Here is a 17,424-nt window from a genome sequence, read left to right as displayed (position 1 = left end):
CCAGGGCCAGACAGAGAGACTGGACTGAGAGACTACCTCTTGCTCCCCACTAATCTCCACATTACTGAAAGTCCAACCCTAAGATCAGTGACTGATTTTGAAAATCACCTAGATTCATGCCATCCAGACATGAATATTAAGGGTTTAAGTTGATGACTCGGCGTATAATCTTTCCACGAATAATTGTTATGTTATCTAAAAAGATCAGTCGTCAAAGTGCTATTCTTTCTTCTTTTGCCTTAAAATGAGTTTTGCTCCTCAGCAATAGACTTTGGTGACCAGTGCCAGACGATTTGCCCTTTTAATCTTCGCAACATGGGAAGAATTTGTAAGTTGTCGAACATGACTAATCGACAGGGCCTTCACCAGAGTGACAGCTGAGCACCAAGAGAACAACTGAGACCCAGAATGGCCAAATTGAATGACATCACTTGCTGAACGTCATTGGAGGTGTAGAGGTACAAGTATAATCTTGTTTCTTTCTAAAAAGAGAGAATGTTATCCATGCAGTGTTTTCATCTTGCTTTAAGTAGCGTTCCCAGGAGAATATGTTTGGTAGTGCATGTCTTCTGACATGTCAGACATTGTGGTGGTTGTTCCTGTTTAGGTATAAAGACATGATTGAGGTGTGTGACTAATACATATTTTGGATATAACGATTGGCCCTTTTCTTGATTTTCTAGAAGCTGGTCTTTGGGGTTTTGATTGTGTTATTCCAGCATTGTTACGATTTTGCGTCAATTGGTTGATTTTACATTTCAAGTCAGTATAGAGGATATTGATAGTATTGAGGTTCAAGTTTAAAGCCAATTTGGCTGAAAAGTCTGTTCTTTTGTTTCCTCTCTCTCCGATGTAGCGTAAAATCTTCTTTATGGTTAGTCGGTGAGTCTAGTCTGTTCAGTAATTTGATGATTAGTGGATTCTTAAGCTTTTTATTAATCAATGATGTTTAAACAAAGAAAATATGAATTTCTATGCTTGTTTTTTTATGGGATGTTGAATATGAGATGTAATGTAGATTATTTTTTTAATTTTTTTTTATTACATTTTCACCCCAAACAAGGCACATTGCCACTTTGGTGTAGGGGGCTACTATCAGGGGAAACATCTACTGGGGTACTATGTAGGGATTAGGGCAGCGAGATGTTGGTTCACGTTGCACTTGAACTTATGCATGTCAGTACAGTTGGGGAAGCAGTGACCTGGAATGGAATTCCAAAGTCTAGCAGTTCTGGGGAAGAAACTACTGGAGTAGAAAGATCTTTTACATCTAGGAATCTCTACAGTGTGGGGGTGGGATTTTGCAGCTTGTCGGGTCTGTCGAGGGTGTTCACGTCGTGGGGGCACAAGTGCTTGCAGTTCTTCAGAGCATTCACCATTATAATACTTGTAGAACAGGCAGAGGGATGCAACGTTTCGACGATGGGACAGAGGCTGAAGTTTAGATGCCAGTTTAGGGCCTATCAGATTTGCGACTCTCTTTTGAACCCTGTCAAGGAGCGAGAGACTAGTAGCCGATGCACCGGCCCAAATATGACAGCAATACTCCATACATGGGCGAATAGTGGCCTTATAGAGGTACAGGATACTTTCGGGTGTTAGAAGTTTTCTAGCACGGTAGAGAGAGCCCACCTTCCTTGCAGCGGCCCTGGCAATGCCCTCGATGTAATTGTCCCAACTCATGTTTCCTGCGAACGTTAGGCCAAGGAGCTTGAGAGACGTACTCTCAGATAAAGAGTCGTTGGCCATTGCTATAGGTGGTAGAGAAGGTTTCTTGTAATTATTGAATGAAACCAGTTTTGTCTTGGTGGCATTGAACGTGAACATCCATTTTTGTCCCCATTCCACTACTGATTGGAGGTCATCCTCTAGTGTTTCTGCCATTACTTTAGATATATGTTCATTTGTTTTCCTGTCGTGCCTGCTATAGAGTGTGGTGTCATCAGCATATATACCCATCTCAGAGGCAATTTTGTCGGGGAGGTCATTTATGAATATCAGGAACAGCAGAGGTCCAAGAATAGATCCCTGGGGCACTCCCGCATTTATATCATACTGTTTAGATGTACGACCGTCGAGGACAACCTGGATTTTTCTCTTATCTAAGAAGGATTTAATTATGTTAAGTATTCTACCAGTGATACCGTAAGATCTAATCTTCCTGAGGAGACCCTCATGCCATACCCTGTCAAAAGCCTTAGATATATCTAGAGCTTCCGCTCTGCCCTCTCCCGCTTTGTCCAGTGAATGGTATATGCGTTCAGAGATTACAGTGAGGATGTCTGCCGTGGAATGGGCTTGTCTAAACCCATATTGATGGTCGGTCAGAAGTTTAGCATTTGAGGGGATTATCTCCCTTAAGTTGAGCATATTTTTTATTTTTTTTGTTATTTTCTCTTATTTTCCCTATATAAATTTGTAATAAATGAATTCCAAATTCAATACTTAGACAGTTTAGGATGTTGTTGCTATCCACCATATGTGCTGCTTCCTTGAGTTTCCTAACCCTCCATCTTTCTTCTATATCTAGTATTTTAACGTCATCACACCTTAGGGAATGGGTGTTTTTTTCTCTCCATATATGGTTTGCTAGGGCTGATTTTTGGATTTCTCCGAATATGAGAGCTTTTCGGTGTTCTTCTAGTTTTACTGGGGAGGGAGGGGGGGAGGAGGCATGTTTCACATTTATAGTTTCCAACATTTACATGAACTCTCATAAACACAGTTTTTTTGTAATGAGTTTTTCGGTCAAAGGTTTTACTCACACAAGGTATTTTCGGAGTGTTGAATTGCTCCTAAATACTATCGTAATATCATACCGACTGCATATTTAAAAAAAAAATTTTCGGATGGACCTTTCAAGATGAGAATAATTGTCCAAACAATCAAAACAATACAAACATTCATACCTTATCTCAAAAATTCAGAATTACTTTTTGTGGATTGTTTCTATTTAGAACTTCTGCACACACTGCTCTACTGTGGTCCTTGGCACCATTTGTAAAAATGTGTAAATAGTCAGGGTAGTCTAGGAGAATATGATAGAATTTTTTTTAGGCATTAGCATAAGTTTTGCTTTGGGGAGTTCAAGGATCTTGGGTTCTTGAGAGTCCAAAGATGTGTTCATGGATATTTTTGACAGATCATTTCTAATTCTTGTAGAACTTATTTCATTTGAAGGCTAAAGGGCTTCATAGCTTTTCTTCTTACTTCAAATAATTCACTATATCTTGTATTGAATACAGCATCGGCTACAGGATTACATGAGTACGATTTTAGCTTGAAGATTTAAACAGTTTGTTATACTGTTTCTTTTTATGTTAAATAATATCACAAATAGTACACTACCTTAAGAGACTCCCTCTTCCTGGATTTTGGTATCTGAGAAAGTGAATCCATTGTAAACTTTAAATTTGTGGTCTGATAAGGATCTCTTTATAAAGTTTGTGAATCTACCTTTTAAATCAAGATCACATACATCTCTCATTATTTCACATTATTGTACATAAATCTTAGACTGTTGATTGATTGATTCATTGGTTTTATGGCATATCAACCTATGTGGTCATTTAATGCCAGAGTCTTTTATATACATTAATAGTTATAGGTTTTATGTATGTATCTGGTGTTCAGTGTCTATGTTTATATAGTTAGATAAGAGTTTTTTGTTTTTTTTAAATTTTGTTGAGTTATCTTCAGATATTTGAGAAAAGTAGTTGGGTCTACATGAGTGAATATGTCATTTAAAGTTTCTTCATTATATAGATTCAGTCGGTTTATTTTCAAGTCTTCACATCTTGTTAATATGTGATTTACTGTGTGGCAGGGTGTGCAAAGTGGGGCTTCTTTTTTGAGTAGGTAGGAGTGTGTTATAGAGGTATGGCCTATTCGGAGTCTTGTTATTATAACTTCCTTTCTAGTCATTCTTTTGTTTGGTTTCTGTTTTCCTATGGTTTCCTTGATTTGGTATAGCTTGTTTTTAGTGCAGGAGTTCCACGACTCTTGCCATGTGTTTCTAATATATCTGTTTATGGTTTGTTTTAGATCGGTACGAGGGATCTTATCATTGGTTATGGTCAAATTTAGTGCTGCTTTTGCTGCTTTGTCAGCTCTATCATTACCCTTTATGTTGATATGACTGGGTATCCAACAAAAGAGAATGTTTTTATCGTTAGGAATATCATCAAATCTATTTAGGGTTTTCGTGATTATTGGGTTCGTTGGTTTCCTGTTTTCCAGTGTTTCAAGTACTGATTTGGCATCTGAACAGATAAGGAATTGTTTATCTTTAGAAGATTCTATAAGATCAAGTGCCATACTAATGGCCGATACTTCAGCACTGTAGATGGCTGCTTTGTCTGGTAATCTTTTGATAAGGATTGTTTTATTGTGTATGGCTGCACATCCAACATTGTCTCCATCTTTTGAACCGTCTGTATAAATTGTTGAGTGTTTGGAATACTTATCTTTAATTATTTAGAATTTTTCTTGATAGATGATTGGATTGGTTTTTGTTTTATGGTATTCAATTAGGTCTGATATTTTTGGTTGTTTTGTCAGCCAGGGGGAATATTTAGGTTTTACAGATTCGTGTATTGTTGCAATATCTATCTGGGCTTTATTTATGGGTTCTTCCATACGTAGGCTAAATGGTTTTATAGAATTTTCTTTTCTATCAAAGAGGTTTTTGTATTGGGGGTGGAAGACACATTTGTAGGCAGGATTAGTTGGACATGAAGCCAATTTTGTATAATATTGTAGTCCTAGTTTTTCTCTTCTAAGTGACAATGAGTGTTCATCTGTTTCTACATATAAACTTTCCACTGGGGAGGTGGGGAAGGCTCCTAGAGCCAATCTTAGTCCTTGGTGATGTATTGTGTCTAATTCCTTTATGTAGGACTTTCTTGCAGATCCATAGATATAGCAGCCATAATCCAACTTGGATCTGACAAGGGATCTGTATAATTTAATTATTGAGTCTTTGTCTGCACCTCAGTCTGTATGAGCTAATACTTTTAAGAGTTGGATGGCTTTGTTGCATTTTTGTTTGAGGTATTTAATATGGGGAATGAATGTTAGCTTTTTATCGAAGATGATGCCCAGATATTTATACTGATCAACTATAGGTATAATTTCATTATCTAGTTTCAGTATTGGGTCATGGTGCATTTTCCGAGTTTGGAAGAAATGAATGGCTTTTGTTTTTTTTCTTTTGAAAATTTAAAACCATTTTTTGTTGTTGATTCATTTATTTTGTTTAGACACAGTTGTAAATGGCGTTCTATTCTTGGAATATATTTTGATCTACAGCAGATCAGGAAGTCATCCACATAGAGGGCACATTCTGTTCCTAACTTTTGACGATGTTATTTATTTTAATACTAAAAAGTGTGACAGACAGGATGCTTCCTTGTGGTACCCCCCCCCCCGTTTCTAGTTTTTTACTGATGGATAGAGTATCACTTAATCGTACATTAAATTGTCTATTATTTATAAAATTTGTGATGAAAATGGGCATTCTGCCTTTTAATCACAGCTCTTGTAGATCTTTTATAATGTCATGCCTCCATGCAAAGTCGTATGCTTTTTCAATATCGAAAAAGACTGCTGTAAGATGTTCTTTCTTGATAAAGGCTTCTCTGATGAAGGTTTCTAGCCGGATCAGGTGGTCCATGGGGCTTCTTTCATCCCTAAATCCTGACTGATAATCTGTAATCAGATTATTTGTCTCAAGGTACCATATTAATCTGCTGTTAATCATTCTTTCCATTATTTTGGAAATACAGCTAGTGAGTGCTATAGGTCGGTAATTCATGGGATTTGTAGAGTCCTTTGATGATTTAGGTATAGGGATTACTATGGCCTGCCTCCATATTTCAGGGACGTTGCCACTTTCCCAAATATCATTGAATATTTGTAGTAGGTAATCTGTAGACGTATCAGGAAGTTGTTTTATAAATTGATAATGGATTTGATCAGGGCCAACAGCTGAGTCATGAGCTTTGCCTAGGGATACGTTCAATTAATTTTTAGAGAATGGCTGGTTGTATTTTTCTGTATTATTTGTCCGAAACTGGAGTTTTTCTTTTTTGCTTTTTCCTTAATAATTTGGAATTTCTGGTTAGAGTTTTTTGCAAAAGTTTCAGCAAGACAATTTACCATTTCTTTCTTGCTAGTAATTTTTTGGTTATTATAGATCAGGTGTTTAGTAGGGTTGCTGTTACTTTTCCCTGAGATTTTTCGGATCATGTCCCAGACCTTTTTACTTTTTGTATTTATTTTTGATACATAGTTTTTCCATGGCGTTCGCTTTGATTCTTTAATGGTTTTGCTTTAGCTCTACTGTTTTTATATTTATCGAGATTTTCTTTAGTTGGTTCTTTTTTGAATTTCCTTAGCATAGCTCGACGAGTTCTGATGGCTACTTTGCATTTTTCGTCAAACCAGGGTTTATTATGTTTTGGGGAGGTAGAGCTTTTTGGAATGCATTCCTCCGCAATATTATACAGTGTATTAGTAAAATGTGTGATATTATTTTGGTTTGGGTTATTATCCAATATTAATTTAGTCCGGCATAAAGTTTGGAATTTTTTCCAATCAGCCTTCTGTAAGTTCCATTGGGGTATTTTGTTTTCTGGCATTGGATCATTGTTTTCAAGTGTAATGGGAAAATGGTCACTTCCATATGGCTCTTCTAGTACATTCCATTTGTAATCCAAGGCAAGTGTTGGATCACACAATGTTAAATCAATTGATATGAATGTACCAGTTCCTGGATGTAAATAAGTGTGTGTTTTATTATTAAAAAGGTATAGATTTTCGTTATTATATTTTCTATAATTTTTCCCCTTTTGATTGTTTTTTCACTTCCCCATATCTCATTATGGCTGTTTAAGTCTCCCATAATGATGTATGGCTTTGGAAGTTGCTGTATTAGTTTGCTCAGATCTGTTTCTGAGATGCTTTCATTGGGGGTATGTATAGTGAGCAAATGTTGATGGTTTTGTGGAGTGTTACTTTTATTGCAGTAGCCTGTTGTTTAGTATTAAGTTGTATTTGACTTTGGGGTATGTCATTTCTAATAAGGATTGATGTACCTCCACAGGCTCTGAGTCCAGTATTGTGTATAGAGTTATACTGACTGTAATTTTTATATTGTCATCCGATTTCATAAAGGTTTCTTGGAGACAAACTACTACTGGAAGTAAGTTATCGAGTAGAATAGTGAGCTCATTTAGGTTTGCCTTTAGACCATAACAATTCCACTTGATTATATTAATTGTTTCATTTCTATCCGGTATGATTCTGTAAGTCATGTTTTGTATTTTAGTTTGTTATTTGGGTTTTTTGGGTTTAGTTATCTTTATGTTTGCCTTAGGTCCTCAGCAGTCCCATTGAATGATAGTTTGAGTTTTTTTATCGTGGTCTGTCATTTTATTTATCCGGGGGTATTTTGTCTTCTACCTCCATCTCCTCCAGTGTTCCTATTTTGTTTCCTCCTCTTCAGGTTGATTGGGATCTAGATCTTGGTTTGTTAATTGTTTTTTCTTTAGTTTTCGTTTTATTGGGTGATGGTGTTGTTTCATTTGATTTGTTTTTAAGGGTTGTTTTCATTTGGTGAGTTTTTTCTTTTTCTTTGATTTAATTTGAGTTTTTTGGTTTGTTGGTTCTGTTTTTGTTTTGTTGTACTCTCTTTTGTAGACTGATTATTTCCAGAGTTCAGGATTAGTGTTTTAATTTCTTTCATTAGGTCTTTCATCTCTTTTATCAATTGAGATAGTCCTTCAGTTTTTATTTCTAGAGGATTTTTAGTATAGCTTTGACAACTTTGATTTGTGTTTATTTTAGCATTCTTGGTTACTTCTGAGTATCTTGCGTTCATAATTTTCCTGGCTTCCGAGAAGGTTATATTTTTTGTGTACTTTATTGTTGCTATTTCTTTTTCTTTTAGCCATGTTTTGCATCCTTTGAAGTCAGCTGAATAGTTTTCACTACAATTTGAGCATTTGGAGTCGTTTTTGCAGTCACTATGTTTTGAGTTTTCACTACATCTTATACATATTGGTGATTTGGTGCATTTCGATTGATGATGTCCAAATTGTTGACAATTGTAGCACCTTAGAGGGTTTGGGATGTATTTTTCAACGTTCACTTTTAGGTATCCAATTTTAATCTCACTTGGGGGATTTGTGGAGTCAAAGGAGAGTATATATGTATTTGTCAATATAGTTTCTCCATTTCGTTTTATTCTTATTCTTTTTACTTCTGTAACACTTTGGGATGATAGATTAGGTAAAATTTCCTCAGTCGAGCAATTTGATAGTTCACTGCATCTAATGACTCTTTTTGAGGAGTTTAGGTATGGGTGGGGATAAGTTTTAATTTTGATATTGTTAAAGGTTTGTCATTTGAGAATTTCTTTAGCGTGTTTTTTGTTTCAATTCGATAAGTATGGTGTTATTTTGCAGTCGTTTTATCATTTTGGGTTTTATTTTTTGAGAGAAAATTTTTTCCTTTGTAAAAGGTGAAATTTTATTTATTTCATTTTTTTTCAAGTGTTTCCATTATTAAAAATACTGAGTTTTCTTTGATTGAGCATTTCTGTTCATCCTCTGAACTTGAAATGTCGGAAACATCTGAAAAGCTTCTTTTTGGGGGGGTAATAAAAGCCATAATCAAATAAGATTGTTTTTTTTTTTATCGTCTTTGCTCCCCACCCACCTTGGAGCCTTATATGGGAAGTGCCTGAGGGGAAACCCATTCGCCCAGGCTCAACAAGGATACAAAGATGATATACTCGATTTATGTGATATCATTCATGAGCACCTGTTTTCCTTTGATGTTACTCTGGGATACATAGTAATTTAAAGGGTTTGCAGCCATGTCATAGATATTTCACTTCGTCAATTGACCCTTAGTCACCGCTTTCCACCATATATTAGGAAATAGTTATTTGTAGGGAAGGGATAGGCATATTGTGTTAATGATATGTTTATCGGGTGGGCAATATATGGTGGGGCTTGACGTGACTAGCCGATTGATTGGATTGGGCCCCTCCGACCGCCCATCTAGCCCAGTAAGGGCCAAAGTGGTGTGTTAGGAAGTGGGGGTACTAAAATCTGACCTCCCAGTCTCTCAACCACCAGGATCCCGTCCTAAAGGTATTATGGGTCGCTACCTACGGCCAACAGGTAGTCCCATTGAGGGACTTCTACTCTCTGCAGGGGGGTAGTCAGCATATTCTGATGCCCTGTCGACAGGGTCAAGTGGAATCTGATCAGATTTTGAAGAATAATTTTTTAATAGAATGTTTTTTTTTTTCTTTCTATTTAACCCATAGTTGGGACCCTAACAGGTACTACCACTCCGGGTCAGAGAGGACCTGGGAGCAATGGCAATTAAAGGGTGGCTCCACGCTCCCCAAAGCCCACAAACTGCGGCCTCACCATGAGATATAGTTTAAGGTCATATCTAGGACCGGGAAGTAGAGAAGGAAAAAGAAAGAAGGGGAAGGAGCTGTTGATTTTGTTTTGCTTAGACTTTTGAAAAAATTGCTGAGAGGTGTTCATTCCTAATAAATGCTTCCCTTCTGTTTCCATTTATTATGCCTCTTTTATTACAGAATCCAAATTGTCGGCTGGAAATAAGATCATTAGATTTCAGATAGTAAACTAATCTGTCATTTACTATCTTCTCCATTATTTGGCACAAGCAACTGGTTAATGAGTTTGATCTATAGGTTTACAGACTTGAGTTGTCTTTTCCTGGTTTTGAGATTATTATTATTATAGTTTGTCTCCATTTGCCTGGGAATTCATCTTCTGTCCATTGTTTGTTATAAATTCTTAATAATAACTTCAATGATTCTGAAGGCAGTTGAAGTTTTTAATGGATTTTGTCTAGTGGTGTTATGAAATCTTAATTTAGTGAATGTAAAAAGGTTATTAGAATTTTCAAGGTTTTTTTGATTTGACGTTTAGTTTGTAGTCTTTGGCATTATGTTCAACTGGACTATCATAAATTTTATGTTGTGGTCTTGGTTAGATGAATTTTGAGAGGTTTCAGCTAGTAAGTCTGCTATGTTCTTTTTATCAGTTATGATGAAGTTATTTTGATTGTTAATTATAAAATCAAGAAGCAACCAAATTAAAACATACCTTGTTTTTAAATAAACTCAATACTTCTGACTGGAAGACAAATTCAATAAAATCACAGACATATTTTTTCTTAACAAAAGGCAATTGCTTTTTATTTATATTACAGAACTGAGGCACTTCAAGCCCCCCTACAGGAACCTATAAAAAAAATAAAAATAGCAAACTCCAAATCCCTACCATATAAGAACAAGAGATATGATTTATAACTCCCACCAAACTGACAGTCATTGATAATTGCAATACTCTTCAATTGCTGTCAGACTATTGTATCAGTTCTCTAAGATTCACAAATTGTGTGCTTATAAGTCCTTTTGTCAGCTATCATGTCTTTGCTCTGACAGTACTTTAATAGTTTTCTTGAATGTAGTGATATTTAATGACATGTTTGATTCGTCCATGATATTGTGGATTTTTTCCGTGCATATTATTGTCCTCATAGATGAGTGTCAGTTCAACTGAAGCTGCTTTGAAATCACCTTGAAAACGCTGAATTCATACGGCCTCCTATCCCGCACTTGCCAATGCCATATATTCCACTTTTGTCTGTTGATAATGCAACACAGGTTTGCTTATTGTAAAAAGTCTGAACTTGCCACCTGAACCCAAAACATAATGGCATACTCTTGTTTTGCGTTGATAAAAGTGTGCTTATTTTAATCAATAAATTTTGGTTTGAGCCAAGATATGTCCATCTAAATTTAAATGTTAAAAACCACAATAACTTTTTTGCTTGTCATCCAAAAGTTAACAACCTGATTCAATAAATATGCATGTCTTTCCGGATTTAGTAAGTTTATACACACTTACTAAATCACAAAATTATTTTGAAACATATGGAGTCTCATCCAACATGCATCTCTCTCTGGTACACTCACTTTTAGTTCTATTCCTGGTGCCTCAAATAAGAATGTGTCACGAAGGGTGAAACAATCAAAAATGCTGCATCCAATTTTCTGAAATTAAAGAATTTCTTCACATCATAACATGTGACATGTTGCTCCAGACTCTACAATCCAGTTGCTCTTTTTATCATTAGACAACAATCCATGACATGCAAAAGTCCAACAGAATCGTTCAAGTCATCTTGCACTTTCTTAGTGAATAAAACTTTCATTTCCGGATGGTTCTGCTTGAAATTCTCTTTTGTATCTTCAACAAGCAATCGACAGTCACGTTTAATGTGTCAAAACTCCACCACAGATGAATATCATGCCTAGTTGATATCATTAAAGTTGTCTCAAGAAGCCAATTACTAGGTGATTTCAATGCACCTTCTATCGATTGGCAGGCAAATGTATGTTTTTCAAACAACCGCTTCAGCAACAAATTACTCGATACTGCTGAGGAGTGCTTTATCTGTCAACATGTTCTACAACCTACAAGATTTAGACGCACCCAACGACCATCTTTACTCGACCTAATTTTTTCATGCTATCCTAACTCGGTGTTACAGATCTGAACCCTGTCTCCACTCAATAAAAGTGACCACATGACACTCTACAATGCAAACTTCCTTCATCTTACTCCCGGAATATGATTGGCCAAGATGAGTCTATGCTGCAACTGACCTTGATGATGGTTAAGATGGCTGCTGGTGAAATATATTGGCAGCTCTCGGAGAAATCCAGTCCAGAAACTTTGTGGCTCAATATTCTGTTGTGGCTGACAAATCTTGCAATTTCTCTAAAGCATTTGAAACAATCAAAAATGCAAACCATGGATTACTCCAAGGGTCGTGCAAGCAAGAAAGCTCAGAAATGCTGGGAAAATTATCAACAAAACTGACATGGCAATCGATGTGTACTGAAGATCAGCATTTGACTTGTGTAAGCAGGCAGCAATTCACAGGTCAGCTGATGAGAGATTCTGGAAGGAATCCTAAAAGGTTCTATGCTCATGTGCAGTGAAATCACAAACTCAACAACCAAATTGTGACTTTGAAGAGTCCTAATGATCAGTCGGACCAGCAGGCATTGCATTTTTATCAATGCATTCGCACAGATATTCCAGGAAGTCGATGGCTGAGTTTCACTGAATCTGGACCTGGTAGTCCAACCAATGCCGCCTGTTGTTTGCAGCCCTAACGAGATTGAGAAATTACTGTTGGCCTTAGATGTAAACAACTGTCATGAACCAGATAACATCAATCCAATGATTCTGTGTGATGCTATATCCAAACTAGCTATCCCTTTTTCTTCAACATGATTGAAAGTGGCTATGATATGCCTAATCTTCAAAAAAAGCGATAAAGAAGATCCATCCAACTACAGACTAGTGAGCCTTACCTCCATAACCTGCAAAATCGTGGAGATGCTCTTAAAACAGTCAATAATGACTTATCTTACATTAACGTCAGTCATTTCAACCTCCCAGAATGGTTTTATGGTAAAACACTTCCGTCTAACCATCAAATGTTTGTTCAAAAACTTTTTGCATATGGTCTAAACGAATCGGTCATCTACTAGATTTAAGCATTTCTGGCGGGCGGTACCTACTAAGTCCAGGTGAGCAGCAGTCTGTCTCCAGAGGTGGGTGCTAGTAGTGGAGTTCCACCATTGTCAGTGCTTGGACCTCTTCTTCTCCTCCTATTCATCAATGACATGCCAGATGCCATTGGTGGTAATGTGCTGCGGTTTGCTGTTGATGTCAAGCTAGGTGCCTGCGATGAGCAAATTGCTTTTCTTCAGTTGAGTCTTCAACATGTGTTGAAGTAATCAACCGCATGAGATCTCGACCTCAACTTTGGCAAATGTTGCCACATAGCAGTTGGGAATCAATTGGAGTCACCATTCACTTTCAGTGCTGCACTAAACTCTCTGGCAGATGACCAGAAACCTCTGGATGCCTTCAAACCTTCAAGTTACTGCATTCAGGCAGTCAATAAAGCAAGGAGTACCCTTTTTCTCATTAAGCACTCCTTTGACAACCTCACTCCAGAGATCTTCCTACCTATGTACGTATTACTCGTCCGATCTGTGTTGGAGTATGGCATCCAGGCGTTGTCTCCATGCCTAGTTTGTAACATTCAGCATCTGGAGTGAGTGCAGAAGCTCGCAACAAGGTTGGTGTGAGGTTTTCGTGATCTTCCTTACAAGACCTGTTTGCGGTGGCTGAAACTTTTGACTAAGGCCATTACGACCTCCCTCGGGATCTTTTCACTTAGGCACTCGAGCGTTGACTGAGAGGACATGACCTAAAGCTATTTAATCGGAGATTTTGGATAAACTGATGAAGAGCCAAATTTTCCATCTGCATATCAGTTTCCTGAAATAGACTGCCACTTGAAGTTGTTACCATAACAACAGATCAGTTCAAGACGAATTTGGACAAGTGCTGGTCAACTGTATTTCTGTCCATCTAAATTCACAGCGCCCCCTCCCTCTTTCTCTCATTATTCATTTCCCTTTTTTTTTTCTCTCTTCCTGTGGCCTTCTTAATGGAGACGAAACATGTAATGTTATAACAATGCCGAATAAATTGAATTTTTTCGACTTGGTTCTCTTTTTCGATGTGCTGTTTAGAAATCATGGTTTTCAAATTGGCACCATTATTTTCTCTTTATTTAACCTTGGTTCTTCGTACAGCAACCGTTGTTACTAACACCCACTTATGTATGCTTGTGAAACCTGGATTGAATATGCCAAACATGCCAAGAAACTAAACCATTTCCATGACTTGCCTTCAAAGATTGTTGAAAATCAAGTGGCAAGACAAAATACCGGACACAGAGGTTTTAGTTTGATCAAGTCATGAAGTCAATACACATCATATTACAGCAGTGCCAGGTTCGTTAGGCAGGTTATATATGCCACATGCTTGATTCAAGGCTCCTAAAACAGCCCCTTTATGGTAAACTATCCAAAGGAAAAAAATCTACAGGAGGACAGCAGAAATGGTTCAAAGACAATCTGAAGGTCTCCCTTAAACAGTTTGGTTTGTATTCTAACTCATGAGAAAAACTAACCCAAGACAGATGTTCTTGACATGCCACAACTCACAAAGAGGCAACAATTGCTGAATCTACATGCAATGAAGAACTCTATAGAAAATTAGAAAAGACAGAGCAGTCAGCATCTCTGATACAGAATTATTCCACAGATATCAAACATGCGAGAAATACTTCAGAGCTCAAATCGGTCTAACAAGCCATCTTCGAACCCACAGAACAATTGCATGATCATGGTCATCTTTGCAAGCGATGAACTAACATCAACACTTGAAAACATCCTGATTTGCTTGAAGTGCTGTCACCAAGATGTTATAAGAATTTGGGAGAGTAGCCAGGAGATGCACAACTCCATTTTCCTTGTCAATTAAATTGTCATTGACTGCTAACTCATCAAATATTTCCATCACCATTTTGATGTGTTCGTGAACAGAGTCACCCTCTTTCAACTTAAAGGAATATAATTTCATCAAGACTAATTTGTTAGCCTAAATTTTCTTTTGAAATTAATCAGTCAATTTCTTCAATACAACTCCAGGATCATCAAGGTGCTCAATTAAATACAATGGTGATGGTTCCACTGTGTGCACAATCTTCACTAAGGCATAATCCTTCTCGATGTTGCGTGTGAATTCACATCTGTTATTTCTTCAGGAACAAGCTTCGTTTCATTCATGATGTTTCACAAGCTATTTCACATAATTTGTACAATTCAGCAGCACAAGTTTTGTTTCCATCGTTATCACAAGTTTTTCCTTAACAAAAGCACAAGGCAATCACTTTTTATTTACATTTCAGAACTCAGGCACTTGGAGCCCCTACAGGAATTTAAAAAATAAATAAAAAAATAAAAAGCTCCAAATCTCTACCCTATAGAATAAGAAATGGGTGCAAGAGCAGACTGACAGTTATTGATAATTTCAACAATTTTTACAGAGGTGTTTAGTTGATATTAGATGTTTATCTGCAATTTTTCCGATCATCTCTCGTATACCTCTAATTTCAGAGAAGGAATTCAATTCTTTGACTATGTCTCAACAACAAAATTTATTGAAATGGCTGAAAAAAAAAAAAAAGAAAAAAAAAAAAAAAAAGAAAAAAAAAAAAAAAAAGATATTTCTTTAAAAATTAAAATTTTTTAAAAATACTGTGACAAAATCCAGTCATGGCAATGCAGACAAAAGATATGGGTGCCTGAGTGGTGAATATGAAGAAAGCGCCAAAGGAGTTTTGCTACTTCTTATACAAGAGTTGCAAAGGTAAACTACTCAGTGGCAAAGCCCATAATAGTCTAAGAAATTCAAACACTCAAAGGATACTCTAGTACTTCTCAGGATCAATTGTGCAACTTGCAAAACAACAGGTGGCCAACATCCTATGCATGAATGAAGACCACGTTCATTTAAACTATGATCATCTTTCGTTATCTTCAACAAAGACCACGTCATGCTCCTCCACATCTTCAAAAATGGCCTCAGACTGAATTGAGATGGCTATACTGAGTTGCTGTTCATTGTTGTTAAGTACTGAGTGAAGAAGGTGGAGCTGTGGAAAGGCCATATCTGTGGCAGCTGAGTTGAGAACTTGACCAGTTCAAATATTTGCTCATCCCTTGACCCAATAAACTATTCTGTGTGAAGTGCAATTGAGAACAATAACAACGATATTACTTGCAACACTAAGGATTAAACTAGTTTATACATCTCTTTAAGGACATCATAAAAGTAACATGGTTCTACACAATGGAGGTTGTAATCAGGGCAGCTTATTCGAATAAGCTGTATTTGGCAAAAGATACTCATGGAATTTTGAGAATACATCAAAATACGTTTTCTTTCCTTTCTGAAAAGCGTTATAAGTCTACAATGCCAAAGTACTAACATTCTTCAGAATTCATTTTCCAATTTTACATAATGTTTAGGATTTATTTTGAAATAATATTGACCCTATTTTTCACAATACTTCAACTTAGAGAATTTGGTTTTTAAGTACTTACAAGTTTAAGTAATTCTTCAAAATCTCTACTCAAACTGGATGGTGGTTCCTTTCCATTCTGCAGATGAACCATAATAATGCGAGCTGCTTCATCACCCAGATTCCGCAGTTCTGTTACCTGATGAAGAATAATTTCACACTGAATAATCCTTTTCTTTAAAACATTTACAAAATCGAAATATGGTTTCAGTTTCTGAAATTCTATTATTGATCATTGAAAAAATTGCAATTTTTTTGTTGTTTACAAAACCAAACACATGCCAATTGATTAAAATGTAACGCATTTGAGTAAAAAGCATTAAACTAAGTTTTTACAAATTGGCTTTTTTTTTCAATCAAGTTAGTAAATAAAATTGTGGAGAACAGTAAAATCTTTAGAAATGATCAACAGCAACTAAATTTCATAACATTGTTAAATTATGAAGAAATAAAAACTAAGTTGATTGCAATAGCGTTTTAATTCTATTTATAAATTGCAGAAAAATGAATCTCCAGCTAGTGATAGATTAATTTACCTTAAGTGGCATACGAATGATGAAATCTGTCAAAAGCCCATGAAGACGGCCAACATAGAATTCCTAAAAAACAAAGGAGACAAAGTACAATTCAAAAATATTAAAATATGATTAGAGAAAAGCGCTTTCCGCATAAGATAAAGTAAAATTGGCTTCAATACAGCAACAAAAATAACAATGTGTGGAGACTAATATTTAAATAAAGATTGTGAAAAAGTAAAAAGAATTAGTTAAATAGTAGTGTGTGTAGAAGAAAGGATAAAATCAGAGAGGATGGAATAACAGAGATGAAAGGAGGAATACAGAAAAGGAGGAGAATTAGTCATGTCATAATTTTTAATTCTACCATCAGCCATTCCAATGTTTCATACTAACATTTGCAGTATTCGCTAGACAGCCAGTGAACATAGCATTCTTTATCCTATATGTTCTATAATTATTTTTAGCAGTTTTGAAAAGTAAAATGACTAGCTCATATACACATAAAATTTCCAATTTCTACAAAATTTTTTCACAATTACAAATATGAATAAATTAATACAAACTTCTTCAAAGAAAAATGGTGCTGCTAAAACTGCAGTTCTGAGGAATGAAAAGACTTTGTCTTTAATGGCAGAAAACACAATGTTTTCATCATCTTCACACAACTCATTTACTCCTAAAAAATAAAGGAAAAACAGAAGATTCAATAACTCCTCAAAGCAGCAATTAATCAGAAAAAATGCAATACATGAAAATTCCAAATTTAATTGCCCTGTAAAACTGAAATGAAGACAATAATAAAATCTTAAATTTTACAAATGTCAATGTA

General features: G+C 36.1%; 1 protein-coding gene across 2 annotated transcripts in view; it reads right to left on the bottom strand.

Annotated features, from left to right (window-relative positions):
- The window catches only part of LOC145276857 (nuclear pore complex protein Nup205-like), a 393,804-nt gene that overhangs the window by 135,436 nt on the left and 240,944 nt on the right, over positions 1-17,424 (bottom strand). For both annotated transcript variants that reach the window (XM_080128250.1, XM_080128251.1), the window contains exons 8-10: positions 17,159-17,271; positions 16,614-16,676; positions 16,100-16,216 (exon numbers count right to left, since the gene is read on the bottom strand). In XM_080128250.1, the coding sequence (XP_079984376.1) occupies positions 16,100-16,216; positions 16,614-16,676; positions 17,159-17,271 (293 nt within the window). The remainder of the gene's footprint in view (positions 1-16,099; positions 16,217-16,613; positions 16,677-17,158; positions 17,272-17,424) is intronic.

The sequence above is a fragment of the Euprymna scolopes genome, chromosome 5, assembly GCF_053919585.1.
Source record: "Euprymna scolopes isolate OS-2025 chromosome 5, ASM5391958v1, whole genome shotgun sequence".
NCBI classification, from domain to species: Eukaryota; Metazoa; Mollusca; class Cephalopoda; order Sepiida; family Sepiolidae; genus Euprymna; species Euprymna scolopes.
The sequence above is the reverse complement of the archived record's forward strand: the minus strand, read 5'-3'. Positions and strand labels throughout refer to the sequence as shown.